Below are 28,000 nucleotides of genomic sequence, written 5' to 3'. Positions count from 1 at the left end.
CTGGGACTGAGTGGGCGGGACGGAGGAGCCGATTGGACGACGGCGGCGCGCTCCACTTTGACCCTCTTAAAGTGAATAAAACATCATGAGCGGTAGGTTCGGTTTTTAAAAAAAAATTAAAATAAATAATCGGGTTTTAAATCGGGTATTTTTGTGGCGACCGAGGTCCGCGGCTGGTGAAGGATATCCAGGCGAAGCGGGTTGACAGGCGGCGACCGGGCCCGGGGGCCCAAGGGGTGGGGGATGGGGCCGGGGCCGAGCCGCTCGCTCCGGCCTCCGCCGCCGCCGCTGCTCGCGTTTTTTTTCCCTCCGACACTTAAAGGCGCACTTTGCGCAGGGGGTGGGAGGAGAAGGAGATTTGCAAAATATAATTAATCTCATGCATCCTGATCGGGAATATTTTCATGCTGGATCTGCATTGCAAATTGTTGCATATGTTGCATTGCAAAGTGTTGAGAACGTTTTTACATTTTCTGGGGTTTTTTTTTGAAAAAAGAATAGAAAAATGGAAAATGTTTCGTTTTTTCGTTTCCCCGCTGCTTTTGCAGTTTTGCACTGGCAATGTCAAGATGCCCATCAATGGGCGAGCAACGGTTGGCAGTAAAATCCGCAGGTTGCTGCCCTGCCTGCTCCCTCTGTCTCACCTGATTGTCATTGGAGGGAGGGTGGTGGGTTTGGAGGCTGGGGGTTCATGTGCCTCCAGATAGGGTTCTGTAGCAACGCTTGACCATTGCCCCTCCGTCTCGACCGCTGTTGGTCGTGACGTGTCCGCGCTCAGAGGCATGAAGAGGGTTAACTGTGTGGCATAAATGGGGCCTCTGAGAAACTACAGGTTGGCATTGGTCCGACATCACACATCGCTTTGATCTTCCAGCACCAATCGCTGTGCACATGCTTTAGATTAGATAAATTAGATTTTGGTGTACAGTCCGATGAAATCACAGTGCACAGAACTGCAGTGTTGTGGAAAAGAACAAAACTGGATGCCATCAATGCAGGATAGTCACCAACAAATCCAATAGAAAATGCAGAAGTATTTACTCAGTGAGTGCTGAGAATTGGCAATGTATAACCACCAGGAGTGGTTGAAGCAAATAATCTAGATGAAGGGCAAGGTACAGAACCACATTAGGCAGAGTGAAATTGAAGGAAGTGTGTCTTGTTTGCGATAAAGAGGGTTTGAAGGCCTGGAGTTTAAGTGCTGACTTGGCCTAGATGGAGCCATTATGTGCTGTTTTACAGCATGGAATATGTTGGTTTCAGCTCAAGAAGTAATATACAATATCCTAGAGATAATGGGAACTGCAGATGCTGGAGACTCCAAGATAATAAAATGTGAGGCTGGATGAACACAGCAGGCCAAGCAGCATCCCAGGAGCACAAAAGCTGACGTTTCGGGCCTAGACCCTTCATCAGAGAGGGGGATGGGGGGAGGGAACTGGAATAAATAGGGAGAGAGGGGGAGGCGGACCGAAGATGGAGAGCAAAGAAGATAGGTGGAGAGGGTGTAGGTGGGGAGGTAGGGAGGGGATAGGTCAGTCCAGGGAAGACGGACAGGTCAAGGAGGTGGGATGAGGTTAGTAGGTAGCTGGGGGTGCGGCTGGGGGTGGGAGGAAGGGATGGGTGAGAGGAAGAACCGGTTAGGGAGGCAGAGACAGGTTGGACTGGTTTTGGGATGCAGTGGGTGGGGGGGAAGAGCTGGGCTGGTTGTGTGGTGCAGTGGGGGGAGGGGATGAACTGGGCTGGTTTAGGGATGCAGTGGGGGAAGGGGAGATTTTGAAACTGGTGAAGTCCACATTGATACCATATGGCTGCAGGGTTCCCAGGCGGAATATGAGTTGCTGTTCCTGCAACCTTCGGGTGGCATCATTGTGGCAGTGCAGGAGGCCCATGATGGACATGTCATCAAGAGAATGGGAGGGGGAGTGGAAATGGTTTGCGACTGGGAGGTGCAGTTGTTTGTTGCGGACTGAGCGGAGGTGTTCTGCAAAGCGGTCCCCAAGCCTCCGCTTGGTTTCCCCAATGTAGAGAAAGCCGCACCGGGTACAGTGGATGCAGTATACCACATTGGCAGATGTGCAGGTGAACCTCTGCTTAATGTGGAATGTCATCTTGGGGCCTGGGATGGGGGTGAGGGAGGAGGTGTGGGGACAAGTGTAGCATTTCCTGCGGTTGCAGGGGAAGGTGCCGGGTGTGGTGGGGTTGGAGGGCAGTGTGGAGCGAACAAGGGAGTCACGGAGAGAGTGGTCTCTCCGGAAAGCAGACAGGGGTGGGGATGGAAAAATGTCTTGGGTGGTGGGGTCGGATTGTAAATGGCGGAAGTGTCGGAGGATAATGCGTTGTATCCGGAGGTTGGTAGGGTGGTGTGTGAGAACGAGGGGGATCCTCTTGGGGCGGTTGTGGCGGGGGCGGGGTGTGAGGGATGTGTCGCGGGAATATACAATATCCTGTTGGGTGCTCTGGGTGCAATATATAGTATCCTGCTGTGTGAAAAATTCTATACCGGGTGTACCTAAAAATGGGTCAAATGTAAGGGAATACTGAACACCTAACAGTGGAAGCAGCATGCAGTAGACAGGCTAAGTGATCCAACAACAAACAGATCAGATCTAAATAAAAACCAAAAGAACTGCGGATGCTGTAAATCAGGAACAAAAACAAAGTTGCTGGAAAAGTTCAGCAGATCTGGCAGCATCTGTGGAGGAGAAAACAGTTAACATCTCGGGTCCAGTGACCCTTCCTAAGAACGGATCTAAGCTCTGCAGCCCTGCATTTCTGTATGTTGTTGGACAATTAACTAACAGAAAGACGAGGCTCCACAAATATCCCCATTCTCATGAATGGGTGAGCCCAGTGCAAAAGACATGGCTGAAGAACAGCTAGAGAGAAATATATTTTCCCACTTGTAGAAGGACTGTTAATGAGAGGGCACGGATTTAAAGAAATTGACACAAGGCACAAAAGCAACGTGTAAAATCTTTTTCACGTTACGATGCTTAACACTTTGAATACACTTCCTAGAGTGTGATAAAGACAGGTTCAAGCCAAGTATTCAAAAAGAAATTGGCGAATTATTTGAAAAGGAAGAATTGGCAGGGATTACAAGAAGAATGCAAAAGAATGGAACAGGGTGATTTGGTCATTTGAAGAGCTGACACAGATACAACAGGCCAAATGGCCTTCCGTACTATTACAATTCCGTGATTTGCAACCACATCAGCCAGAAGTGTCGAGTGGACGATCCTTTCAGCTTCCTGAGTTCCCCAGCATCCCAGGTGCCAGCCTTCAGCCGACTCAGTTGTTTGTGATATCGAGGATCAGCTGAAGTGCTATGGCCCCATTAATATGTTGGCAGTAGTACTGAAAGTCATGCTGCAGAACTAGCCAGCTCCTAGCCAAGTTGTTCTAGTACACCCACCACACTGGCATCTGCATAACAATGCGGAAAATTGCCTAGGTATAGACTGTACAACAAAAGTGGGACAAATTCAACCAGGTCAGATGGCTCAATCAGTCTTTTCACCATCATCTGTAAAGTGATGTAAGTTGTCATCGACAGTGCTATCAAGCCGCACTTGCTCAACAATAACTAGCTCATTGATACCCAGTTCGGGTTTCATCGAGGATACTCAGCTCCTGACCTCAGTACAACCATGGTCCAAATGAGGGGTGAAGAGCTGAACTCAGGGGGTGAGGCGAGAGTAACTGCCCTTGACATCAAGGGCATTGGGCCAAGTGTGGCTTTGAGGAGCAATAATAGGACTGAAGTCAGTGGGATAAAGACAAAAAATAAGTTTAGAGAAGCTCAGCAGGTCAGGCTGCAAAGAAACAGTTGACATTTCATGTTAATGACACCTCATCAGGTGCCTGACTTGCAGAGATTTTCCAACATTTTTTTAGTTCTTATTTCAGATTTCCAGCATCCATAGTATTTTCCTTTGAAGTCAGTAAGAATCAGGAGGAAAACTCTTTGCTGGTTGAAGTAATACTTGGCACAAAGGAAGATGGTTGGCATAGAAAGATTCTGGAATTGATTTTGTTTCAAGGTGGCCGTGACACCAAGCGACTCCTTGTGAGCTTCCGACAGCAGATCTATCTCTAACGTTTCATTTTACCGTTCTGCACTTTTAAATTTAAATTCTAAATCAGTAAAAATTATTAATAATGTTCTTTTCAATGTAATCTGAATGTCTCTAAGTCTTTTATAACCTTTGATGTGTACATCCCTGTTAACTATGATCTGTCTTTTTTGCTTGTAAACAAAACTTTTCACTGTACTTCAGTACACGTGACAATAAATCAAACAAGGATCAGGCAGGTGAGAGATGGCTAAGAGCAGTTAGGATCTGCTGAAATCAAACCCTATCTTTCAATCTTCAGAAGTAAAATTTGGCAGGGCCAGAGAGCATTGAAGGAAGAGTGAACTAAAATGCAAGAGTGAGAAATGCTTGTTGATGCGAGACCCTGAGGTCTCATGGAAAGGTTTCCTTTCTACGTGCTGTTAATAAATAACATCCTGCTTTCATTTTCAGACCAGCAGGACACTATGGCTGCCACTACCACCATTAGTCCCTGTGAATATCTCCAACCAGCAGCATCAACGATGATTGAGGTAAGGGAAGATGTTACTGTTTTGGAGCACCTGCCATCAAACAACATGGCAGCTCCAGGAGTCTGTAACTTTTGGGACCCCTTTTGTTCTTGCCTGTTGCTTCTGCCCACTTGCTGCGGGAATGAGTGCAGTGCTGGTAGTAGGTATGGCATGTGGGTATCTCCCCTGACATACTTAGCCACTTGGTATTTTCGTATTTCCTGACCTGTGCTGGGGCTAACTGCTCTAATTGCATCCAAATTCATTTTGTTCACCTCACTTTTTTATGTTTCTCCCCATATCCTGGCTGTGTGGGCTTTGGATCTATCTTCCCCCAATGCAGTGCGTAAAAGATTGCATAGGAGAACTCAAAGACAAAGAGGGGAGTTCTCTTCATTGTCCTAAATAATATTGATGCCTCAATCAACGTCAGTAGAACAGGTTACTGCATTACTGTTTGTGGGAGCTTTCTGTGCACAAGTCAGCTGCAAGGTTTCCTGTATCACAAAAGTAGCCACACATGATGTAGAGTGGTTGGGCGCTCCTGAGGGTTTGAAAGGCATGATTGAAATGCAACATTTCCTAATGTTTTATGTTTCTTTCCCTTGTTCCTCTCTCTGGCTCTTGTTTCAGGATTCACAGCCGTCTCCTCTGGCCCTCCTGGCAGCAACATGCAGCAAGATTGGACCCCCGGCTGTGGAATCCAGCTCCACCCCCTCTCCAGTGGCAGTACAGATGGTCACGAAGAAGCTGCCGCTGTTGAAGCCAGCTCCAGCACCTAATGGGCAAAATGGTGGCAATTTCAGCTTTGTTGGAGCAAATGGAAAGGTCTTTCAAATCCAGGGGTCACAGGTCACTGGTCCAGCCGTTAGCCCCTCCATCTCTGGACAATTAGTGCTGGCAATTCAGAGCCAAGCAACGGTCAACAAAGGCTCACGGCAGAACGTTCAGTATCAGTTAATCCCCCAGGTCCAGACCCTGGGTGGGCAGTCCCTTCAGATCGCCAATGTTCAGCAAAACATGACGGGTCAGATCCAGCTCATTCCAGGCACCAACCAGGCTTTTGTAACCACTGCAGTGGCAGCCAATACACAGAAGGTCTCTCCTCAGGCAATGCATGTGAAACCTGCTTTATCTCTCCCTGCCCAAGTGCAGAAGGTTGGCACCACGACTGTACAAGGCCAGAGCAACATCATCAAGCTGGCAAGTGGTGGAAATGTCGCACTGTCTGTGCCAATTAGTAATTTGGTTGGCGCCGGTGATGGAACGGCCATACAGTTGGCCGGTGATGCTGCGTGTGGAGGAGGTGGCTCGGCGAAGCTCAGCAAAAGGTCGAGGAGGAAATCAACAAATCCTGCAGCGGTGGCGGAAACAGTCACGCTCGTGGAAGCTTCATCGGGAAACGTCATCCAGCCAGGCACCAATGTACTCTTGGTGCAGAGTCCTTGCTCCAACGTTCTGCAGCAAGTACAGGTGGTACAGCAGAAACAGGAACAGGCGGCCCAGACCATCCCTCAGCAGGCTATCCGTGTTGTGCAGGCAGCCTCCATGAGTGGCCACAACCTTCCCACCGTCCCCCAGAAATCCCCACAGAACCTGCAGATTCAGACCAGTGAGCACAGCTCCCCGCCACTTATCATCAGGAGTCAACCTGTCTCCTCCTCGGGACAGGTTAACTGGCAGGCTGTGCAGGTGAAGAATTCCACAGCACTTCAGCAAGGCTCCAGTCCCTCTGGTGGCTTTGCCCGGATTGCCCCAGCCGCAGGTGGGAAGAGATCCTCTGCGGGCTCTTTGATCCGGAAGGGGACTGCCTTGCCGAGAATTGCACCGGCAGGGGGTGCCATTAACCTGAACACTGCGCAGTTTGCCACTGGCCAGGCAATTCAGACCATTAGCATCAACGGCTTGCAAGTGCCGGGAGTGCCCGTCACTGTCACCAATGCTGCAGGTGAGAGGCAATTTACACAAATGTCAATGCAGCAAGTCAAACGCAGTGAGTTCTTATGATGAGGAATGCACTGACTAAAGCAGGTGGAAACAGATTCAACAGTAACTTACTAAAGGGAATTGGATGAATGTTTGAATGTAAACAGTTTGCTGGGCTGCAGGGAAATAGCAGAAGTGTGTGGTGCTAATTGGATTTTTTTTAACTAGCTGACGCTGGCACAGTGGTCGAATGGCCACCTTTGCTGTGCTCGATTGTTGGACTTTGTGTAAGTGAAAGGAATTTATTGGAACCATTGAAATAATAGAAGGAAGTAATAAGAGACCATTCAGCTCTTTGAATCTATTCCTTAATAGGCAGATGGTGTCATGGTGATGTCAGCGGATTCATAATCCAGAGGCCCGTAGCAGGTGGAAGTTAAATTCAATTAATAAGCCTTCACTTGAGGGTTCTTGTTGTACAGTGTTAGTGACCCTACCTCTGAGCCAGGAGGCTTGGGTTCAAGACCAACTTTCTGCAAAGATGAGTACTGTTTGTGCAGAGCCCTTGCCCAGTGTCCTGCAGCAAGGACAGGGGATGCAGCAGAAGCACGAGCAGGTGGTGCAGGTTGACTGGGACAATACGATTCAAATAGCTAGGTGCTTGATAACTGGTCTGGGCACAGTGGGCAAAAGGGCCTATTTCCGTGCTGTAAAATCTCTTTGACGCTTTTTGATTTTTCAAATTATCATCATTTTGAAATCCCCCAAATGTCCTGAAGTTTCTCTGTCTCTGTAATCCCCTTCAGGTCTACCCACCTCTGGGTCTCTACACTTCTATAGTTCCGGGTTCTCGAGACCTTCACATATAATCACTGCATATTTGTTGGATATGTCTTCAGTGCCTGGGCCCTAAACTCCAAAAGTTCATTCCTAAAACCTTTCACTTCATTCTTCCTTTATGATTCTCCTTGAAAACTACTTGTTTGTAAGGAGCTGATAACATTGTTGTATAAGTTGCTGGGCTAGTAATCCCTAGACCCAGGTAATGGTCTGGCAACCTTGCTTTGAATTCCACCATGGCACTTGATGGAATTTGAATTTCATAAAAATATCTAGAGTTAAAAATCTGATGGTGAACCAACTGCTATCATTTAGGGAAGGACCTGGTTACATCGTACAGGTGATTCCAGGCCCACAACAATCTGGTTGACTTTTAACTTACCTCTGAAATGGCCCAGCACACCACTCAGTAGTAGTGAGTCTTAAAATGTCCCAAAAGAATAAAACTGGACAAATCACTGGATACACATGTAAGCACCAGGAATGACACAGGTAATTTCAGCTCCATCGACCCTGCAAAGTCCTTCCCAACATCTGGGGCAAGTGCCAAGATTGGGAGATTAGTCGAGCAACAGCCTGAGATATTCATACTCACAGATTCATACATTACAAACAATTTTTGAGACACCACTTTGGTACATCCTGTTCCGCTGGCAGAGCAGAGGCAGCAGCACAGTGGTGTATAGTTGGGAAGAAGCTGCCCTGGGAGTCCTCAGCATTGACTCTAGACTTCATGATGTCTCATGGCAACAAGTCAGACATGGGCAAGAAACCTGCTGATTGTCACCAACTGCCTCCCACCTTGCTTGATGAATTATTCTCTCCATATCGAATATCTCTTAGAGGAACACTGACAGTGGCAAAGCACAGAATGTACTCTGGGTGTGGGTCTTCAGTGTCCATATCCAAGAGTGGCTTAGCTGTTGACCTATGCTGGTCAAGTCTATAACTGTGCCAGCAGGAGTAACCACTGCACCTTCCTTGTGAAGGTGAAGTGCTGTCTTCTCAGTGAGGATATACTCTATCATATTGTGTGGTGCTATCACCCTGCTAAATAGCACAGATTTTGAACTGATTCAGCAGCTCAAGACTGGGCAAACATGGTCTATCAGCTGCAGCAGAATTGTATTCAACAATTTGCAGCCTTTTTGGCCTGGCATATCCCCCACTCTACCATTACCATCAAAACAGGGGTGAATCCTGATTCACTGAAGAATGCAGGAGGGCGTGTCTGGCACACCTAAAAAAGAGTGTTGACCTGATGAGGATGCAATACAGGACTACGTGTGTGCCAAACATCATTAGCAACCAATGACAGACAGAGCTAAGCAATCCCACAGCCAACGGATCTGATCTCAGCCCTGGCAGTGCTATTATGTTCAGTTGTGAATAGTGGTGGACAATTAAACACCTCACTAGAGGAGGAGGAGGCTCCACAAATATCCTCATCCTCGATGATGGGAGAGCCCAGCACATCAGTGCAAAAGTTAAGGCCGAAGTAATTGCAGCAATTTTCTGCCAGAAGTGTTTTCTGGTTGAACCATCTTGGCCTCCTCCTGAGGTCACCACCATCATAGATGCTAGTCTTCAGCTGATTTAGTACTCCACATGCTTTCAAGAAATGGCTATGACATTGGATACTCCACAGACAATGAGTCTAATGTTATTCTGCCAAATGTACTGTGGCCATGTCCTCCAGAACTTGTTTTGCCCCTAGTTCAGCTGTTCCAATACAGCTACAACACCATGAGAGAACTGTAGAAAGTAGGAGTAGGCCATTTGCCATGTGAGTCTTCTGTGCTGTTCAATATGATCATAGCTAATCATCCAACTGATTACCCTGATTCCAGTTTCCCTATCCCTTCAGTCCTAAGAACGTACACGTATGTCTTTCTTGAAAATCTTCAGTGTTTTGGCCTTGACAGTTTCCTGTAGCAGAGAATTACACAGGCTCACCACTCTCTGGGTGAAGAAATTTCTCCTCAGCTCTGTCCTGAAAGGCCAACCCCTTATCCTTAGACTGTGACCCCTGGTTCTGGACTCCCCAGTCATCTAGAACATCCTTCTGTGTCTACCCTGTCTAATCCTGTTAGAATTTTATAGGTTTCTGTGAGATTCTCTCCGTCATTCTTCTGAGACCCAGTGAATATAGTCCTAACCAATCCAGTAAGGAGACCAAAACGACACACAACATTGCAATGATTTGTATCGTTACAACAAGACATCCTTGCTTTTATACTCAAATCCTCTTGCAATAAAGGCCAACATATCATTTTCCTCTTGCTTACTTTAAACAACAGGTGCATGAGGACACTCAAGTCTCATTGCAGTACTGTGCTTCTGCGATTTATCACCATTCAGATAGTAATCTAAGATAATAAAGTGTGGAGCTGGATGAACACAGCAGGCCAAGCAGCATCTCAGGAGCACAAAAGCTGACGTTTTGGGCCTAGATCCCCAAAGGGTCTAGGCCCCAAACGTTAGCTTTTGTGCTCCACAGATGTTGCTTGGCCTGCTGTGTTCATTCAGCTCCACACTTTGTTATCTCTGATTCTCCAGCATCTGTAGTTCCCAATGTCTCACATAGTAATCTACCTGCCTTTTTTTGTTACCAAGGTGAGTAACTTCACATCTCTCCATATTATTCTGCACCTACCATGTATTTGCCCACTTACTTAACTTGTCTAAATAACTGAAACATCTCTGCCTCCTCTTCAAAACTCACATTCCCACAAGCGAGGTTCCAGAGGACTGGAGATTAGCCAATGTTGTTTCCTTGTTCAAGAAAGCAAGCAGGGATAATCCAGGAAATTATAGACCTGTGAGCCTAACACCTGAGGTGGGGAAGCTCTTGGAGGACATACTGAGGGACAGGATAAAAGCACGTTTTGAAGAAAATTGACTAGTTAAATGACAGGCAGCATGGCTGTGTACTGAGAAAGTCATGTCTCACCAACCTGAGTGATTTTTTTTGAGATAATTTATGAAAGAAGAGTTGTAGATGTAGGTTATATGGACTTCAGTAAGGCATTTGATAAAGCCCCTCACGGCAGATTGATACAAAAACTAAAATCACAAGGGATTCAGGGTGGCTTACTAGATGGTTACAAAACTGGCTTGGTCATAGAAGACAAAGGGTAGCGGTGGAGGGGTGTTTTTAGAATGGAGACTAGTGGTGTTCCACAGGCATCAGTCTTAGGTCTTCTGTTGTTTGTAGTATATATAAATGATCTGGAGGAAAATGCGGGTGGTCTGATTAGTAAGTTTACAGGTGACATAAAGATTGCTGGAGTTGCTGATAATGCTGATGATTGTAAAAGAATACAACAGAATAATACGGTTTGGCACTTTAAGCACAGAAATGGCAGATGGAGTTTAATCAAGACAAATGTGTGGTCATGCCCTTTGGAGGGTCAAATTAAGGTGTGAATTATACTGTAAATGGCAGAACAGTTAGAAACATTAACATACAGATGGATCTGGGCGTACAGGTCCACATTTCCCTAACAGTGACAACACAAGTAGCCAAGCTGATTAAGAAGGCATACGGCATGCTTGCCTTCGTTAGCCGGGGCATGGAGTACAACAGTTTGCGAACCATGTTGCAGCTATATAAAACCCTCGTTAGTGGAGTATTGTGTGCAGTTTTGATTGCCACACAACTTGAAGGACGTGACGGTTTGGAGGGAGTGCAGAGAAGATTCACCACAATGTTGCCTAGTTTCCAGGGCATTGAAAGGTTAAAAAGACTAGGATTGTTTCCACAGGAAAGATGGCAGCTGAGAGGAGACCTGATAGAGGTCTACAAAATTCTGAGAGACACAGGTAGTGTGGATAGTGAGAGGCTTTTTCCCAGGGTTGAAGTTTCAGTTACAAAGGGGGACAGGTTCAAGGTGAGAGGGGGAACGTTTAAGGGAGATGTGCAAAAGAAGCTTTGCACGCAGAGAACAGTAGGAGCCTGGAACACACTACCGGAGGAGGTGGTGGAAGCAGGCACATTGGTGACATTTAAGCGGCTTGTAGATGGTTACATGAATAGGGAGGGAACAAAAGGATATGACTGAATAAGGGAAGAATGTATTTTCTTTAGGTTCGTTTCATTAGGGCATGATGACCTGCAGAAGCTTGAAGGGCCAAAGGGCCTGTTCCTGTCCAGCACTTCTGTTTTGTTTCTTTGTTCTCGAAGATGACACATAGTCTCCGCTAAATCCAAATCATTAATATATACTGTAAACAGCTGAGATTCAAGCACTGATCCCTACAGTACCTCACTAGTCATTGCCTGCCACTTGGAAAAATGTTCCTACACTTTGTTACTTGTTTACAAACCAGTTCTCGATCCATTTCAGTCTATGACCTTCAATGCCATGCATTTTAATTTTGAGCACTGATTTTTCATATTGGGCCTTATCAAAAGCCGTCTGAAAATCCAAGTAGACCACATCCACTGGCTCCCCCTTACCACTCTACCAGCTATATCCACAACAAATTCTAACAGATTTGTCAAGCTCGACCTCCCCTTCGTGGATTCATGCTGACTGTCCGATCTTGTCACTGTCTTCCAAGTGCTCTGCTACTATATTTTTTAGAATGAACTTCATCGCTTTTCCCATTGCTGATGCCAAGCTGTAACTGGTCTGTAATTTGCTGTTTTTTCTCTGCCTTACTTCTGAAATAGTGGGTTTACATTTGCTACTCCCCAACTCACATGAACTGTTGCAGAGTCTATAGAATTTTGGAAGGAAACTACTAGTGCTTCTGCTATTTCTAGGGCCACTTGCTTAAGTATTCTGAGAGAAAGGTTACCAGGCCCCAGGGATTTATCTGCTGTTAGTTTCCCCAATACCATTTCCTGACCTAATACTAATTTATTTCATTTCCTCCTTCCCATTAGACCTTGTGTTTCCCCATATTTTGGGGTTGTTACTTAAGTCTTCCTCTGTGAAGACAGAACTAAAGTGTGTATTGAGTTGGTCTGCCATCTCAATGCTCCCCATTATGAATTCCCCTATTTCTTACCGTAGGGGATGTGTTTTCATCTTTACTAATCTTTTTCTCTTCACTTACCTATAGAGCCTTTTACTATTGGTTTGTATGTTCCTCTCAAACTCTATTTTCCCCCTCTTTGTCAATCTCTTTGTGTCCCTTTACTGGAATCTATACCGGTCCCAACCCTCAGGTCTTTTGTTCTTTTTGGACACCCTGTAGGTGTCTTCCTTGGATTTGATGCTGTCTCCAGTCTCCCTTGCTAGCCAAGGTCTGACCGTATTTCCCATCTCATCTTTGTGTCAGACTGGGATGAGGAACAGTTCATTGCCTACCTACCTTCATCCCTCAAATAACAATCTCCAGTTTATCCCCAGATCATTGTAATTTATTTTATTTAAATTCAGAAACCACTGTGTAACTCTCCAAGCGTGTTCTCTCTTCCCTAAGGGCCTGTGCACAATTAGATTGTCAATTATTCATTCCTTGTTAAAAAATATCCAGTCTAGGATGGTCTTTTCTCTAGTTGATTACTCGATGTGTTGATCCAGAAAAACCATCCCATATATACTCCATGAATTTATCCTCTACTATATTACCACTGATTTGGTTTGCCCAATCTATGCAGACTTAAGTCACTTGTAAATATAGCTACATCTTTATTACATGCATCTCTAACATCCTTTTTAAAGCCTTCCCTAAAATTAATACAACAGTTTAAGGGTCTTTTATACACCCCGTACTGTCGTTTTTAGCCCCTTGATGTTTCTAAGCTGATCTCATACAGATTCTACTTCACCAGAGCTAATACCCTTTGCTGACAATCACATTAATTTCTTCTTAATTAATGGTGCTACCCCACCACCTTCTCCTTTTGTCTGCCCTTTCAAAAAACTGAAAACCTGACATATTCAGTTCCCATTCTTGGTCACACTGCATCCGTATCTCTGTAATCCCCGTTATGTCATACATATTTACATCTATTTGTGCAACCAATTAATCCATTTTATTGCAAGTGCTCCATGCATTAAGGCTTGTCTTTTTAGCATTCTTAGTCACATTCAATGTTGACTGTGCTCGGTTCTATCCCTTGAATTCTCTGCCTGTCACCTTTCTTATTTACCATTCAGTCTTTTATTTTAGTCCTTATTTTCCTGTTATTCATCTCCCTGTATAGAGACCCATCCAGCTTGTATTTTACTTTAAACCCTCTCCATCTGCATTTGCAAATACATCCCCAGGACATCTGGAAATCAATGGCTTGGTGGTATTATTGCTAGACTATTAATCCAGAACCTCAACGAATATTCTGGGGATCTGGATTTGAACTCACTACAACAGATGTCTAGAATTAAGAATCTGCTGATGATCATGAAACCACTGTCGAATGGGGAAAAACCTGTCTGGTTTGCTAATGTCCTTCAAGGAAAGAAGGCTGGCTTACATGCTACTCGGGACCCACAGCAGCGTGGTTGATTCTCAGTTGCAGTTTAATAACTGATTATGGACATTATGTCATTGGCATAAAATATAGAGGGAAGTGAAGAAGAAATGTTTTGTCCTGAAACGTTGTCAAGATCTGCAGTTATTTGTTCAAGTGATGTTGGGACTGCATCTGGGCCAGTATGTATTGTGCTACAGGGTGATAGAAATTGAAGATTCTACAATTCAATACCAATCCAATGAGAAAACCTCTGAGACTCCCATGGTATGGTCTTTGTTTTAAGAAGGGTGTCGAGGCCACTGTTTGAGTGAAGAAGAGCTGCATTAAGATAATACCAGGGGTAAGAGGCTGTCGTTTGGGAAGAGTGACTAGCAAAAATAAACCTTGCATTTCCATAACACTTGTCACAGCTGCAGGCAATTGCAAATTATTTTACAGCTAGTGAAGTAATTCTGAAGTGTGGTTATGGTTTTCATTTGGGAATTTATTAATAGTTTCATTGCAAGACGGGTATGCCACATGAGACGGGAACTGACTGACCGGCAAGTGGGCTTTGATTAGTAGAGGCACGTATTAATGCTCGTTGATTGTTACCTGCTAGCCTTTGTTTAAACCAGGCAGGTTGACTCTGGTTGGTCATGGCATTGCCCTGCAGAATGCACCAGCGACTGGCTGTCACCTGTTTTGTTGAGTTCAAACAGGCACAGTCCACATGCACGTTGTTTCTTTCTGCAAAGAACAGAGCTAAATCTCAGTGCTGGTCTGATGCCAAGTGTGTAGATCATACACCCTAAAGACTGGAAGATCATGTAGAAGAACATGTCAGTTTGACTGTTCTCAACAAGAAAGGCACTGACCATGTCCAGCCAGTTCATATTTTGAGAACTTGCAACACTATATTCACTGTTAAATACGATTCTGTAATTGGACAACATTTGCTGTATAGTCCTGAATTTGTGAGGAATTCCACTGACAACTAAATTAGAATAATCAGTTGGACTCTCTCTGGTGTATCTGTCTATGTTGGAAGATACATAGGTTAATACACAGTACTGTGTTCTTTGCAGACTGATCCCTTTATTACAAAAAATTTTCTAAAATATGGATAACACAATGAAAACTGTGTTAGAAACAGTAAGAACTTTTATAAGGTAGGTGAATAATTATTTGAAATAAAAAAAAATCAGGATAGGAGAGAGATGGGCAATAGAATATGGATAATTGAATATGTGGCTCTTTTATACAAGCAACACAGGTCAGATGGGCTGAATGACCTCCTGTTGTGCTGTAAAATTCTCTTCCTTGTTAATGAAAAATGTTGTTTTAATCCTGACAGGACAGCAACAGTTAAATGTGCAGGCAGGGGTCATGTCCCCAGTTTCGGCCAACAATATCACTATCACTGGACTGAGTTCGAGCCAGCTTAGCCAGCTGCACATGGAACCAGCCTTACCAGCTGATGAGATTGCAGAGCAGCAGGTACAACAAAACAAGAAGATGAAAAGGATGGCCTGCACATGTCCAAATTGCAAAGATGGCGAGAAAAGGTGTACCTTCCTTTCGTTCCGTCTTTAATTCTACTTTTGGATTTCTCTTTTCTCCTATTCATGTATGTGATGTGAGCATCAGTGGCAATACCAATGTTGTTGCCTTATCCTGTTATCCCTTTGTGAAGGTGCTATTGAGCCACTGAAGGCCATGTAGTGCAAAGTGCCTCCGCTATGCTACTGGGTCAGGAGTGCCAGTGTTTGACCCATTGACGATGAAGACAAAACTGTCTGTTGACTTGTCATCCTGTTCAGTAAAAAGATAAGATCATAAGAAATTGGAACAGAAGTAGGCCATTCGGTCCCTCAAGCCTGCTTTCCCATTCAATACGAACATGGCTGATCTGACATTTCTCACATTCACTTTCTTGCCCTTTCCCTGTAATCCTTCATTCCCTTATTAATCAAGAATCTATACATCTCCGCCTTAAATGTACTCAAGAACATATTTGCTTCCTTCCTCCAAGTCCTAAGGGGTTTTAGGGGCAACATTTTACACAGAAGGTGGTACATGTATGGAATGAGCTGCCAGAGAAGGTGGTGGAGGCTGGTGCAATTACAACATTTCAAAGGCATCTGGATGGATATATGAAAAGGAAGATTTTAGAGGGATATGGGCCAAATGCTGGCACATGGGACTAGATTAATTTAGGATATCTAGTCGGCAAGGACGAGTTGAACCAAAGTGTCTGCTTCCATGCTGTATATCTCTACAACTCTTCAGTCCTTAATATATATTGTAAACAGTAGCGGCCCCACCCCTGATCACTGTGGAACCTCGCTGGCCATGGCTCACTAACCTGAAAAAAGAACCCCATGTGCCAGTTGACTGTTCCAGTTGGAAATAGCTCATGACTGATATGTGACCCACCTGCGTCGTGACACAGCACTATGCTTACAGCCGTGTTTCTTTATTACTGCTCAATTAGAGCTAGCAAAAAATGAGTTCCCTGTAACGCCTCAGTCTCCACAGTGCTACCATACTTCTGAGAATTGTGTAACTGGGGATTAAATTAAATGTAAATGTAATTTTTAAACAAATAATGGAATGAGGACGACAGGTGTGACAAGTTTTATTAAAAGTTAAGACTAAAATGTGCTTGAGGCTGAATCTGCAATATACCTGAAATGTAAACCTGTTTTCCTCTTTTTGATTCAACTTACCTTTGTGTACATATTCAACATTTGTGCTGTCACTTAGCATGGAGTGAGCACATTGATGAGGCAATTTCTATTATTTATTAATGGAATTTTCAAAATTACTTTTTAAGGATTTATGTTCTACAATTCCATTTGTTTATATGCAGAATCATAAATAATAAAATGTAGAAAGGGTCCAGAAGTTGTCAATTACTCCCATCACTCCAGCTTTTTTCCTGGAGCACAGCAATTCATCTTCACATCAAGTGTGTATCCAGTTTCCCTTTTATTTTTGAGAAGGCTTTCATAGATCATAGAATTCCTACAGTGTGGAAACAGGCCCTTCAGCCCAACAAGTCCACACTGATCCTTGGAACACCCCACTCAGACCCATCCCCCATGACCCACCTAAGCTACACACCCCTGAATACTGCGGGCAATTTAGCATGGCCAATCCACCTAACCTGTACATCTTTGGACTGTGGGAGGAAACTGGAGCACCCGATGGAAACCCACACAGACACGGGGAGAATGTGCACACTCCACACAGACAGTCACCCGAGGGTGGAATCGATCTCGGATCCCTAGCGCTGTGAGGCTGCAGTGCTAACCACTGAGCCACTGTGCCGCTTTTTTGACAAGCTTTCATCCAGATCACAACTACTGATGTAAAAGAATATTTTCTCATGACATCCCTGGTTCATTTGCCAATCTACTCAAGTATGTGTTCTGTAGTTACCAACCTATCTGCCAATAGAAACAGAACTGCTAATTCACAGCATCTAAGCTGTTTGTGATTTTGACCACTTCCATCAAATTGCCTTTTAGTCTTCTCTGTTCTAAGAAGTAAAACCTAAACTTAGATTCATAGAGATATTACAGCACAGAAAAAGGCCCTTCAGCCCATTGTGCCCACACTGGTTATGAAGTATGTATCTATTCAAATCCCAATTTTCAGCTCTTGGTTTTGTATGCTGTGGCATTTCAACTGCTCACTTGAACACTCCTTAAAGACTTGAGGGTTATAGAGTTATACAGCACAGAAACAGACTCTTTGGCCCAACTCGTCAGCTCTGACCTGATGTCTCAATCTGATCTAGTCCAATTTGCCAGCATTTGGCCCGTATCCCTCTAAACCCTTTCTATTCACATACCTGTCCAGATGCCTTTTAAATGTTGTAATTGTACCAGTTTCCACCACTTCCTCTGGCAGCTTGTTCCATACATGCACCACTCTCAGCATGAAAAAGTTGCCACTCAGAACCTTTTAAAAATCTTTCCCCTTTCATCTTAAACTGTTCCCTGTAGTTTTGAACTCCCCACCCTAGGAAAAGACCTTGGCTATTCACCCTATCCGTGCCCCTCATGATTTTATAAATCTGCATAATGCCACCCCTCAGCCTCCACATTCCAGGGAAAAAAGCCTCAGCTTATTCAGCTTCTCTCTACAAATCAAACCCCCCAATCTTTGCAACACCCTTGTAAATTTCTTTTTTTGCACCCACTGAAATTTAACAACATTTTTCCTGTCGAAGGGCCCTTACCCTTCAGGCAGTTCCAGATAACTACCAGTTTCTGCATGAAAAATGTCACCAAATTCCTTCTAAACCTCCTACTCCTCTAGTTATTGATCTATGGGGAAATGTTTTTCTGTATCTACCCTTCAGTGCCTCTCAGAACTGTACACCTCCATGAGGTGCCCTCTCAGCTTTCTCGGCCTGTCTTGTCTCTTAGCAGCTGAATTGCTGCTACCCAAGTAACGTCCTGGTGAAGCTCGTCTGACCCCTCTGTAATGCAATTACAGCCTCCCTTTAGTGTGATGACCAAAACTGCACACTGTAGTTGTGTAACAATATGTCTGAGAGAATTGTGGAAATTCTTTCTCCAGAATTTCTGTTCCTTTTTGTTTTGCAAAATTTGCAGTTCTGGTGAAGATGAAGCCGGGCTCATCTTCTTGAGTGATTTGTTAATCTGCATTAGTTGTTAATCTCGCTAAGCCACATGGTTTTTAAAACTGGAATTAAATATTTTGCCTTAAATCTAGGAGTGGAGAGTTAGGGAAGAAGAAGCATGTTTGCCACATTCAAGGTTGTGAGAAGGTATTCCGGAAAACGTCCTTGCTACGAGCCCATGTTCGCTTGCACACAGGGGAGCGCCCGTTTGTCTGTAGTTGGGTCTATTGTGGGAAGAGGTTCACTCGCAGTGATGAGCTACAGAGGCACTCCAGAACTCACACAGGTCAGTGCTGCACGGAGTAACTTTCTTCGTAATGTTCAGTAATAATTTTAAATGTAATGCATGTGACTCAGGGATTATACTAAGTTCTGGTGTTATCACAGGAGTTTTCAATTTGGCATGACTAATCATTCTAAATACCTTCTGTGAGAGATTTACATATGGAGATTTATAAAGTGTCTTCTAAAAACCCATTCACTAAATAGCCATTCTTCATTAGCACTGTTGCATCCATGATGGTTCCGGTAAATTTGTGCTCCATAATCTATTGCTCCTAAAATACTCAGACTAGCCATTTGGATTTCTAAACATGTTAATGCATTGATTTTAACAAAGTGTGGAGCTGGATGAACACAGCAGGCCAAGCAGCATCTTAGGAGCACAAAAGCTGACATTTCAGGCCCAGACCCCTGAAACATCAGATTTTCGTGCTCCTAAGATGCTGCTTGGCCTGCTGTGTACATCCAGCTCTATACTTCGTTATCTCGGATTCTCCAGCGTCTGCAGTTCCCAATCTCTCCCATGCATTGATTTTGATGTTTTACTAAATTTGAGGTTAGTAGGTAGGAGATGGAGGTGCGGCTTGGGGTGGGAGGAAGGGATGGGTGAGAGGAAGAACAGGTTAGGGAGGCAGGGACAGGTTGGACTGGTTTTGGGATGCAGTGGGTGGAGGGGAAGAGCTGGGCTGGTTGTGTGGTGCAGTGGGGGGAGGGGAAGAACTGGGCTGGTTTAAGGTTGCAGGAACAGCAACTCATATTCCGCTTGGGAACCCTGCAGCCCAATGGTATCAATGTGGACTTCACCAGCTTCAAAATCTCCCCTTGCCCCACCTCATCCCACCTCCTTGACCTGTCCGTCTTCCCTGGACTGACCTATCCCCTCCCTAGCTCCCCACCTATACTCTCCTCTCCACCTATCTTCTTTTCTCTCCATCTTCGGTTCGCCTCCCCCTCTCTCCCTATTTATTCCAGAACCCTCACCCCATCCCCCTCTCTGATGAAGGGTCTAGGCCCAAAACGTCAGCTTTTGTGCTCCTGAGATGCTGCTGGGCCTGCTGTGTTCATCCAGCCTCACATTTTATTATCTCGGATTCTCCAGCATCTGCAGTTCCCATTATCGCTCAAGTAAAATGTTTATTTCCCAACTTTATACTCAAATCCAGCTTTTCAAAAAAACCTAGAAATGACAGGATATTCCATGGATTGTGAAGGACTCAACTTTCCCAAGGGTATCAATATGGATTTCGCCAGCTTCAAAATCTCCCCTCCGCCAACCACATGCCAAAACCAGCCCAGCTAATCCCCGCTTCCCTAACCATTCCTCCCACCTCAAGCCCCACCCCCATCCCCTACCCACTAACCTCATCCCACCCCCCTGACCTGTCTGTTCTCACTGGACTGAACTATCCCCCCCGCTAACTCCCCACCTACATTCATCTTCACTGGCTCTAACCCCGCCTGTTTGACCTGTCTGTCTCCTCTAACCCTAACTTCTCCTTTATCCATCTTCTACCTGCCTCCCCCGTCTCCCTATTTATTTCAGAATCCCCTTCCCCTCCCCCATATCTGAAGAAGGGTCCCGACCTGAAACGTCAAGCTTTCCTGCTCATCTGATGCTGCTTGGCCTGCTCTGTTCATCCAGCTTCACTCCGTGTTATCTCAACTTTCTCCAGTATGTTTTATAACATCATGGCATCTTACAGCTAACAGCTGCTTTTGAAGTATACCAACCACTTATTAGGGAGGCATTGACCTAATGGTATTGTTGCTGAACTGTTATTCCGGAGACCCAGCTAATGTTCTGGGGACCCAGCTTCAAATCCTGCCATGGCAGGTGGTAGAATTTGAATTCAGTAAAAATCTGGAATTGAGAGACAAATGATGGCCATGAAACCATTGTTGATTGTTGGGAAAAACCCATCTAGTTTATTAATATCCTTTATGGAAGGAAACTGCCGTCCTTATCTGGTCTGGCCTACATGTGACTCCACACCCATAGTAATGTGGTTGACTTGTAATTGCTGGCCTAGCCAACAATGTCCTTATTTTGATTTGTGTGATCACTTTTTTTTAAGTGACATTGGTTTAGATGATAAACATTTACCATGGCACTGGGGAGAGCCCCTGCTCTTCTTTGCAATGGTGGGTACTTAGTTTCAACAGTGACGACAACTGGGCTGTCATCTGAAAGACAGCATCTTGACAATTCAGTATTCCCTCAGGTTGTAACAGCCTTGCATCTCATAAAACGATGGCTTGTGCCATGGGGTAAACTTTGTGTTAAGCATCACTTGGTTGTCTCTGCAGCCTTCTCTGGGATGGCCGTTCTGGTACATTTGCTTGGAAGGAATATTGTGGGCTGAGACAATACTGTCCTAGCCTCACACTGGGAATGTTAGGTTACATTTCTGTGCTCAAGTTTCTAATGCCTGTGTTGAGGTAACCGGTAATGTTTTATCTGTTGTGAGAAATTAAAGTTCTGTGCTAACTATATGTTACAGGTGACAAACGCTTCGAGTGTGGACAGTGCCACAAGCGTTTCATGAGGAGTGACCACCTGACCAAACACTACAAAACACACTTGAACACAAAGAACTTGGTGTAAAGACTGCGGGGCACTTGGGAGATATCGGTCTCCCTAGCGACACAAGTCGAACATTTTCTTCTTTGTTTTCACATTTTTAACGAAAAGAAATTAACAAAAAATGTTTTCCTGGAGGGAGGGAGGAGTCATGTTTGGTTTATACACTGCCTTCCCCTCCTGATGCATTAGGACACGTCGTTACTGTGGTAACCCATTTACCAGCGATATGGCACAGTGTGAAGAACGCAGTGGATTGGGGTTGGGTTGGAGGCTGCTAGAGCAAGAGGAAAACAATGTGAAGAGATTAAGCAATCCTCATCCCATCCTGGGTTGTTCTGTCCATTCCTCCTTGTGTAACACAGGTGTAGCTTTGCCGATGTCTTGTTTTCTAATAATATGTTGCCTTAGATTTTGTCACATATGATAATGAGAGCATTGTACTGTGATTGAATGGGGGCTTTTCAATTAGTCAGTTTGCTATTACTTTCATTTTAAAAAACAATGTGTTTTTTTTCCTAGTGCGATTCTGACACAGGATCATGAGATGATTTATGTCCAGATTAATGTCATCATTGGACAATAGTAGAAGGAAAAAGAAGATAATTCTTTTTAAAAAAGTTTTTAAATGAAAGGTTGTAGTATTTGCAATGTTTATTAGATCAATAAGTATAGTGTTTACAGTTGCTTCAAAGAAATATTGGTTATATTTTTGAGCTTTGACTGGAAGGAAATCTGACTTTATTTTAGTATATAATTTTTGGATGGTATAAGATGACTGATAATAAATTTCTTAATTGGCGCTAAATGCAGTGGGGATAGGAGAATACAATCAATGCCCATTTTCTTCTTTAGAACAGCCCGACACTCTACTTCTGCCCATTACAGTGTCTGGGTTAAAATCCCAGTCAATGTGTCCTGTTCTGGTTTCTCCCATACTGTGAGGATCATGGATCAAAACAAGATGGGAAGATTTCCTGTGTATCATGGGCTCCCAGCAAACGTCCCATGGGAAATCTTTCCCAGTTAACATGTAGTACATCAAAAGAATTAAATACAGAACAGAATGGCTCCATGTTCCTAAATGTGGAAGAGTTGGAGGAGGAGTGTTTGCCCAGTTTTCTCCCCTTCGCTTTTCAAAGGTGGCAAATCTCTTGTGGTGTATCCTTCTGTAGTTTCCAGCTGTCCCTCTGGGCATCATCCAACTATTCATTCTTTATATTCAAGGGAGTAACGGAACCAAGGCAAATATTGTGCACATCCAGCATTCACACACACCAGTTTATGTTCCATTTAGGACTATGGGGCAGTTCATTTGATTACAGATGCCCATTTAAGGGACAGTCTCATCCTGGTTAGTGGCTGCCAGCCAGTTAAACCATTTCATGAAGCTATTTGGAAGTGATGTCAGACCACTTTCTGCAACATTGCAAGGAAGTTTCTACTGTGGAATGTGCACTATTTCCTGACCGTGATGTCATTTCCTGTGTTTTTTTTAAAAAAGCTAAAATAAAATGAATTGTTTGTGCTTTGGTTTATGTAGAAAGAGAAGCATGAAGTCATTTGTTTCTGTATTGTTTTCTCAAATTTAATGTCATTTATCAAGTATGGTGACCTGAATTTGAGTGAATTGGTTTCAGTTCTTATTTCCTCAGTTTATTGCTTGGTATTATTTGTGTTTTATTTTTCCACTAGTTTTGATCTTCTTACTTAAGAAAGGATATAGTTGCCTTAGAGAGAGTCTAGTGAAGGTTAACGAGACTGTTTCTTGGGCTGAGGGGATTTTCCTGTGGTTAGTGTTTGAGTAGACTAATCTTGGAGATTAAAAGAATGAGAAGTGATGTCCTTGAAATGTATGAAATTCTTAAGGAATTATACAGGGTTAATGCCAAGAGGATGTTTGCTGGGGAATTGAGAACTTCAAGTCACAATCAGTATAGGAGGTTGGCTTAGGACTGAGATGAGAAATTCTTTGCTCAAAGGATTTGTCAATCCATTTAATTCTCCATCCCAGAGGATTATCGATGCTCAGTTATGAATTGAGTATATATTCAAGACAGAGAATTTTGGGTACCAAAAAATTAGGGTATGTTGGGATACTGCAGGAAATCAGATCAGAATAGGTCAGCCACAAACTTAGCAAATCATTAGAGTCAGCTCAAAGTGTTAGATGCTCTGCTGCCTGTAGTATGTTTCCATATCACTCTATAGAATCATCGTATAATAGTAAAAGTAGGCCATTCATCCTATGGGATCGATGCCTGCTCTTTAAAAGCTCTGTCCATTTAAACCCATTCCCTGCTCTTTCCCCATGGCTGTGCAAAATGTGCCCTTTCAAATATTTATCCACCCTTTTGAAAGCTACCGTTGAATCTGCTTTCCAGATCATCGTAACTCACTGTGGAATGGAATGTCTCCCCATGTTGTTTCTGGGGTCTTCTGCTAATCTGTTTCCTCTGGTTAACAAACCTTTTTCCATAAGTGGCAATGTCTACTTATTTAACACCTCCATCATTTCTGCTGTAAGGAGAGCAAACTCAGCTTTTCCACTCTCTCCGCATAACTGTGGTCCCTCATTCTAATAAATCTCCTCTACCCTCTCTACCCTTTGGGTCTGCTTGCACACTGCATGTAATTAGAGCATTCAACTTACGTTGAGAACAAAATAAACATTTCTAATTCCCCTTCCAACAACTCAACTACTGTTTTTGTACCTATTCTGCTTGAACACTGGAGCAAGGAGGGATTACTGTTGAACCTGTTTCTTATTGCTTGATACAGTTACTAACAAATGTTTCAATCTGTACTGTAGGGTAATCCTTGAGTGTTAGAAAGTCCAGAATTTTAAAAGTTGACGTAAAACACAGCTAATTCTATATTTATTTTTAAATTAGTCTTGTTTAACAGTACAGATATGTTTGATCGTTATATTCCACAGATGTAAACAATTGTTGACTTGTGGAGGTTAAGAGAAGTTTTAACCCTGCAAACTGAGCTCTTTGACAGTTCAGATTTGCTTCTGAACCACTCCAACCAGATTTGATTCCTGGTGTATAACATAGTTATGTCGGCTGTTGAGACTCTCCAGTTGGCCACAATACAGCCATATCGGCCTGAGGAACAGGTAGGAGAGAGGATTAAAAAAAAATGGGCCAGGGCCCCTGTTCTTGATCACTGCAGCTTTGCTGAGTACAGCTTCGGACTCAGATATGACACTTTCTGCCAACCCTCAGCACTCATTGACTGGGTCACAGCTGGGGATCCACCAAGTGAATGAGGTACCAGTGAGTCTCCAAGTTGTGATGGGGAGAGGAAAAGAATTTGGGGCCAGGAGCATGGGAGAGGTTTAACTTCACACGGGGTTGAACTGAGTTGTTTAATAAAAGGTCTCACAGTAATTTACAGGTACGTGAAGATCAGTTGCAAAACTATTGATAAGCAGTGATGTAAATTATTTGACAGGAAAAGCAGTGATTTTTATTCAGATAAGATTATTTGATCAAATGGTAGGTTTCCCTGCTAACCATTGTTGAAAATTAGGAATAATTGTTTCACATTTACTGAATTACCAGCCATAGTCTGTTTAATGTGCCAATCACTGGTTTAAGTTGATTGAGTTGAGAACTTCCCTAATTCTTGCTGTCAAGTTACTGCATTCCCCTTACATTTTTCTGATAAGGCAAGCAGAGCCATCACCCAGAGGAGAGTCTGTGTCCAGTATTTGATTCTGTCTGGCAGCCTGTATAGTAAAGGAGTAGAACTGAGGCTCAATGGCAATTTTCGGTGCAATGGGTACCATATTCTGTCTGGTACGCTCGCTGCTGCAACAGTGTATTGCTGTTTGTTTTTAAAAGTGCTGTTTTAGCAAATAGCCTTCGTATGATGAAAACTGCTTGGATTTATGAGGTGTTGTAAATGTTCTTTGGTATATTATATAACAAAATAAACAATGGCAGCCCAGGCTGACACTGGTCTTTAATCTACTGATCATTGGAGTAGAGGAGTATTAATCTCCTTCTGCCCAACTGCACCATTAGGTCGCAAAACACAAGGAGCCAACCAGTCCCCTAACCTCAGAGTAAAGTAAGATAAATTTGCAACACAAGAACAGGTCGTTTTGCCCATCTAGCCATGTTGAGATTATGCTCCAGACCTCCCACTTTACTCAACCTTACCCTGGCAAACAGTCCTATGGGAGATAATGGCACCATGGTAATGTCAAAGAATTGGTAATCCAGAGGCCCAGAGTAAAGCCTTGTAGGCGTAGGTTCAAATGTGATCACAGGAGCTGGTGGAATTTAGATTCAATGAATAAATGTGGATTTGAAAGCTGGTGTCACGGTGAACATGATAACTATGATCAATTGTTGTAAAATAAAACTCATCTACTCGTCTGGTTCTTTAATGTCCTTTAGGGAAGGATATCTGCTGTCCTTATTTGGTCTAGCTTACATGTGACTCCCGACCCACACAATGCCGACTGTTAACTGCTCTCTGAAATGACTATGCCATCCAATCAGTTGTAGGGCAATTAGGGACAACAAATTCTGGGCCATACCAGCAACACTTACATCTGTAAAAATGTTTGTAAAAGTATAAACAACCTTTCTAGCCCATTCTCCCTCATGTTCTTTTTTTCAGTTTGCCCCCAAATGGTACTGTAATTACATTGACCTCGTTGATACCATTGTGTGGTGGACTGGGACTGCCTGCACATTCTGTGTCGTCTCAATGACTGAAGCAGTGAAACTTGCAGTTTATCTCTGCTGCACCTGATGACATGGCTGCCACAAATATATTCTTCATCTCTCATTGTGGTGGCATAATAAGACCATAAGGTGTATGAGCAGAAGTGGCCTATTCAACCCATTGAATGTGCTATGTCATTCAATGAAATCATGTCTGATGCAATAATCCTCTTCTCCATGAACCTTGATTCCATGATTAAAAGTCTCTATTTCAGCTTTTAATATACTTAACCCCAGCTTCTACAGCCTTTTGTAGTAAATAATTCCAAAGATTCACTGTGAAATTTCTTCATATCTCTGACCTAACTAGGTGATCCCTTACTCTGAGATTATGTACTGTGGTGGTAGACTCTCCCACGAGGGGAAACAACCCCAACATCTACCCTGTCAAACCTCTTAACCTTCCTGCATGTATCAATAAGATTGCCTCTCACTTTTCTAAACTCCAGTGAATACAGACTCAATCTACTCAGGCTCTCATAAGAAAATCCCTCCATATCTGGGACCAACCTAGTGGACCTTCCGTGATCAGCCTCCAATGCAACTATAGACTTCCTTAGAATCAAAACTGTTTACAGTATTCTAGGTCTGGTCTAACAAGTACCCTGTATTGTTTTAGCCTCACTTCTCTATTTTTATTCTTGATTCTGTTTGAAATAGAGGTTAACAGTCCAATTGCCTTCCCTATTACCTGCTGAACCTACATGCTAGTTTTTTTGTGTTTTATGCATGAGAACTGCCAATACCTCTGTGCTGCAGCTTTGTTTTGTCTTCCTCCATTTAATTAATATCTCTTCTTCCTGCCAACATTCACGACTTCACACTTTATATTATATTCTATCTGCCAAGTTTTTGTTCACCATCTGTACACTTTTGGTGTCATCTGAAAGTTGACTCTGGCACTTTCCTCATTCAAATTATTAATAAATAATTGCAGTCCCAGCACTGATCCCTATGGCACTCCACTAGTTACAGGTTACCATTCAGAAAATGCCCCCCACACTTATTCCAACTCTGCCTTCTGTTACTGAAAACAATAATGCTGGAGATCACAGCATGTCATGCACTGGAGAGAGATCAAGCTAATGTTTTGAATCTAGAAGGCTATTCACCAGAGCTGAAGTCTTCTATTAGTTAGCTAATCCTCTTTCCATGCTACTTTACCATCCCAAACACCATGGGCTCTTATTAAGCATCCTCATGTGTGGTACCTTTTGTAGTTAAGATAATCAGTTTGCTGAGACCTCCTTGGAGTCATACTGCAATCCTACGCTGGAGACATACTCACGAGGCACAATGGTACTGACTCGGATATGCATTAGCAATTTGGGCTAGCAAAGAAGCTTGGCTGGTTATTTTCACACATTTTGGAAGTGAGATCCATTATTACGTCCCTGTCCACTGTAGGAGTTCGCAAGGAGTCATCCAGTGTCGGTGCTGCTGAAAGCGTGCTGTCCCAGTGCATAATGCCCTGGTATGGCAAACGCTCTGCCCAGGACTGCAAGAAACTACAGAAGGTTCTGTGCACAGCCCAGACCATCACAGAAGCCAACCTTCCACCCATGGACTCTATTTACACGGCTCGCTGCTGGGGAAAGGCTGCCAGCATCATCAAAGGCCCATCGCACCCTGGTAATGACCTCCTACAACCTCTTCCGTTAGGCAGAAGATACAGAATCCTAAACACACGCACCAGCAGGTTCAGGAACAGCTTCTTCCCAGCTGTTATCAGACTGTTGAATGGACTGTAGCCTCAATTAATGTAACCTGTATGTCTCATAAGTTTTTTTGATCTGTACGTCCTTTGTTTGCTGTGATCTGCCTGTACTGCTCGTAAATTTAGCCTTTCACTGTATTTGGGTACACACAACAATAAAATCAAAATCACTGTTAGAAATTACTGTCCCATCTGAGGTCTTACTTACACAGCTCATATAAGAGATTTAGGCCAAAACTTGTGCTG

At 43.7% G+C, this 28,000-nt stretch overlaps 1 protein-coding gene across 3 annotated transcripts; it reads left to right on the top strand.

The window, feature by feature from the left end:
- Positions 1–27,987, top strand: sp2 (sp2 transcription factor). 3 transcript variants are annotated; one of them, XM_048560723.2, is made up of 6 exons: positions 1–92; positions 4,533–4,612; positions 5,225–6,539; positions 15,124–15,334; positions 18,519–18,712; positions 21,210–27,987. In XM_048560723.2, exons 1-6 carry the CDS (start codon positions 86–88, stop codon positions 21,311–21,313), a joined length of 1,911 nt encoding a protein of 636 aa, XP_048416680.1. In that variant the 5' UTR covers positions 1–85; the 3' UTR covers positions 21,314–27,987. The 3 variants fall into 3 exon arrangements, with proteins under 3 accessions (XP_048416680.1, XP_048416681.1, XP_048416679.1); XM_048560724.2 differs by lacking the exon at positions 1–92 and adding an exon at positions 148–832; XM_048560722.2 differs by lacking the exon at positions 1–92 and adding an exon at positions 865–1,044.
- Positions 27,988–28,000: the final 13 nt, after the last annotated feature.

This window comes from Stegostoma tigrinum, chromosome 31 (assembly GCF_030684315.1).
Source record: "Stegostoma tigrinum isolate sSteTig4 chromosome 31, sSteTig4.hap1, whole genome shotgun sequence".
NCBI classification, from domain to species: domain Eukaryota; kingdom Metazoa; phylum Chordata; class Chondrichthyes; order Orectolobiformes; family Stegostomatidae; genus Stegostoma; species Stegostoma tigrinum.
This window is presented reverse-complemented; position numbering and strand designations above follow the sequence as displayed.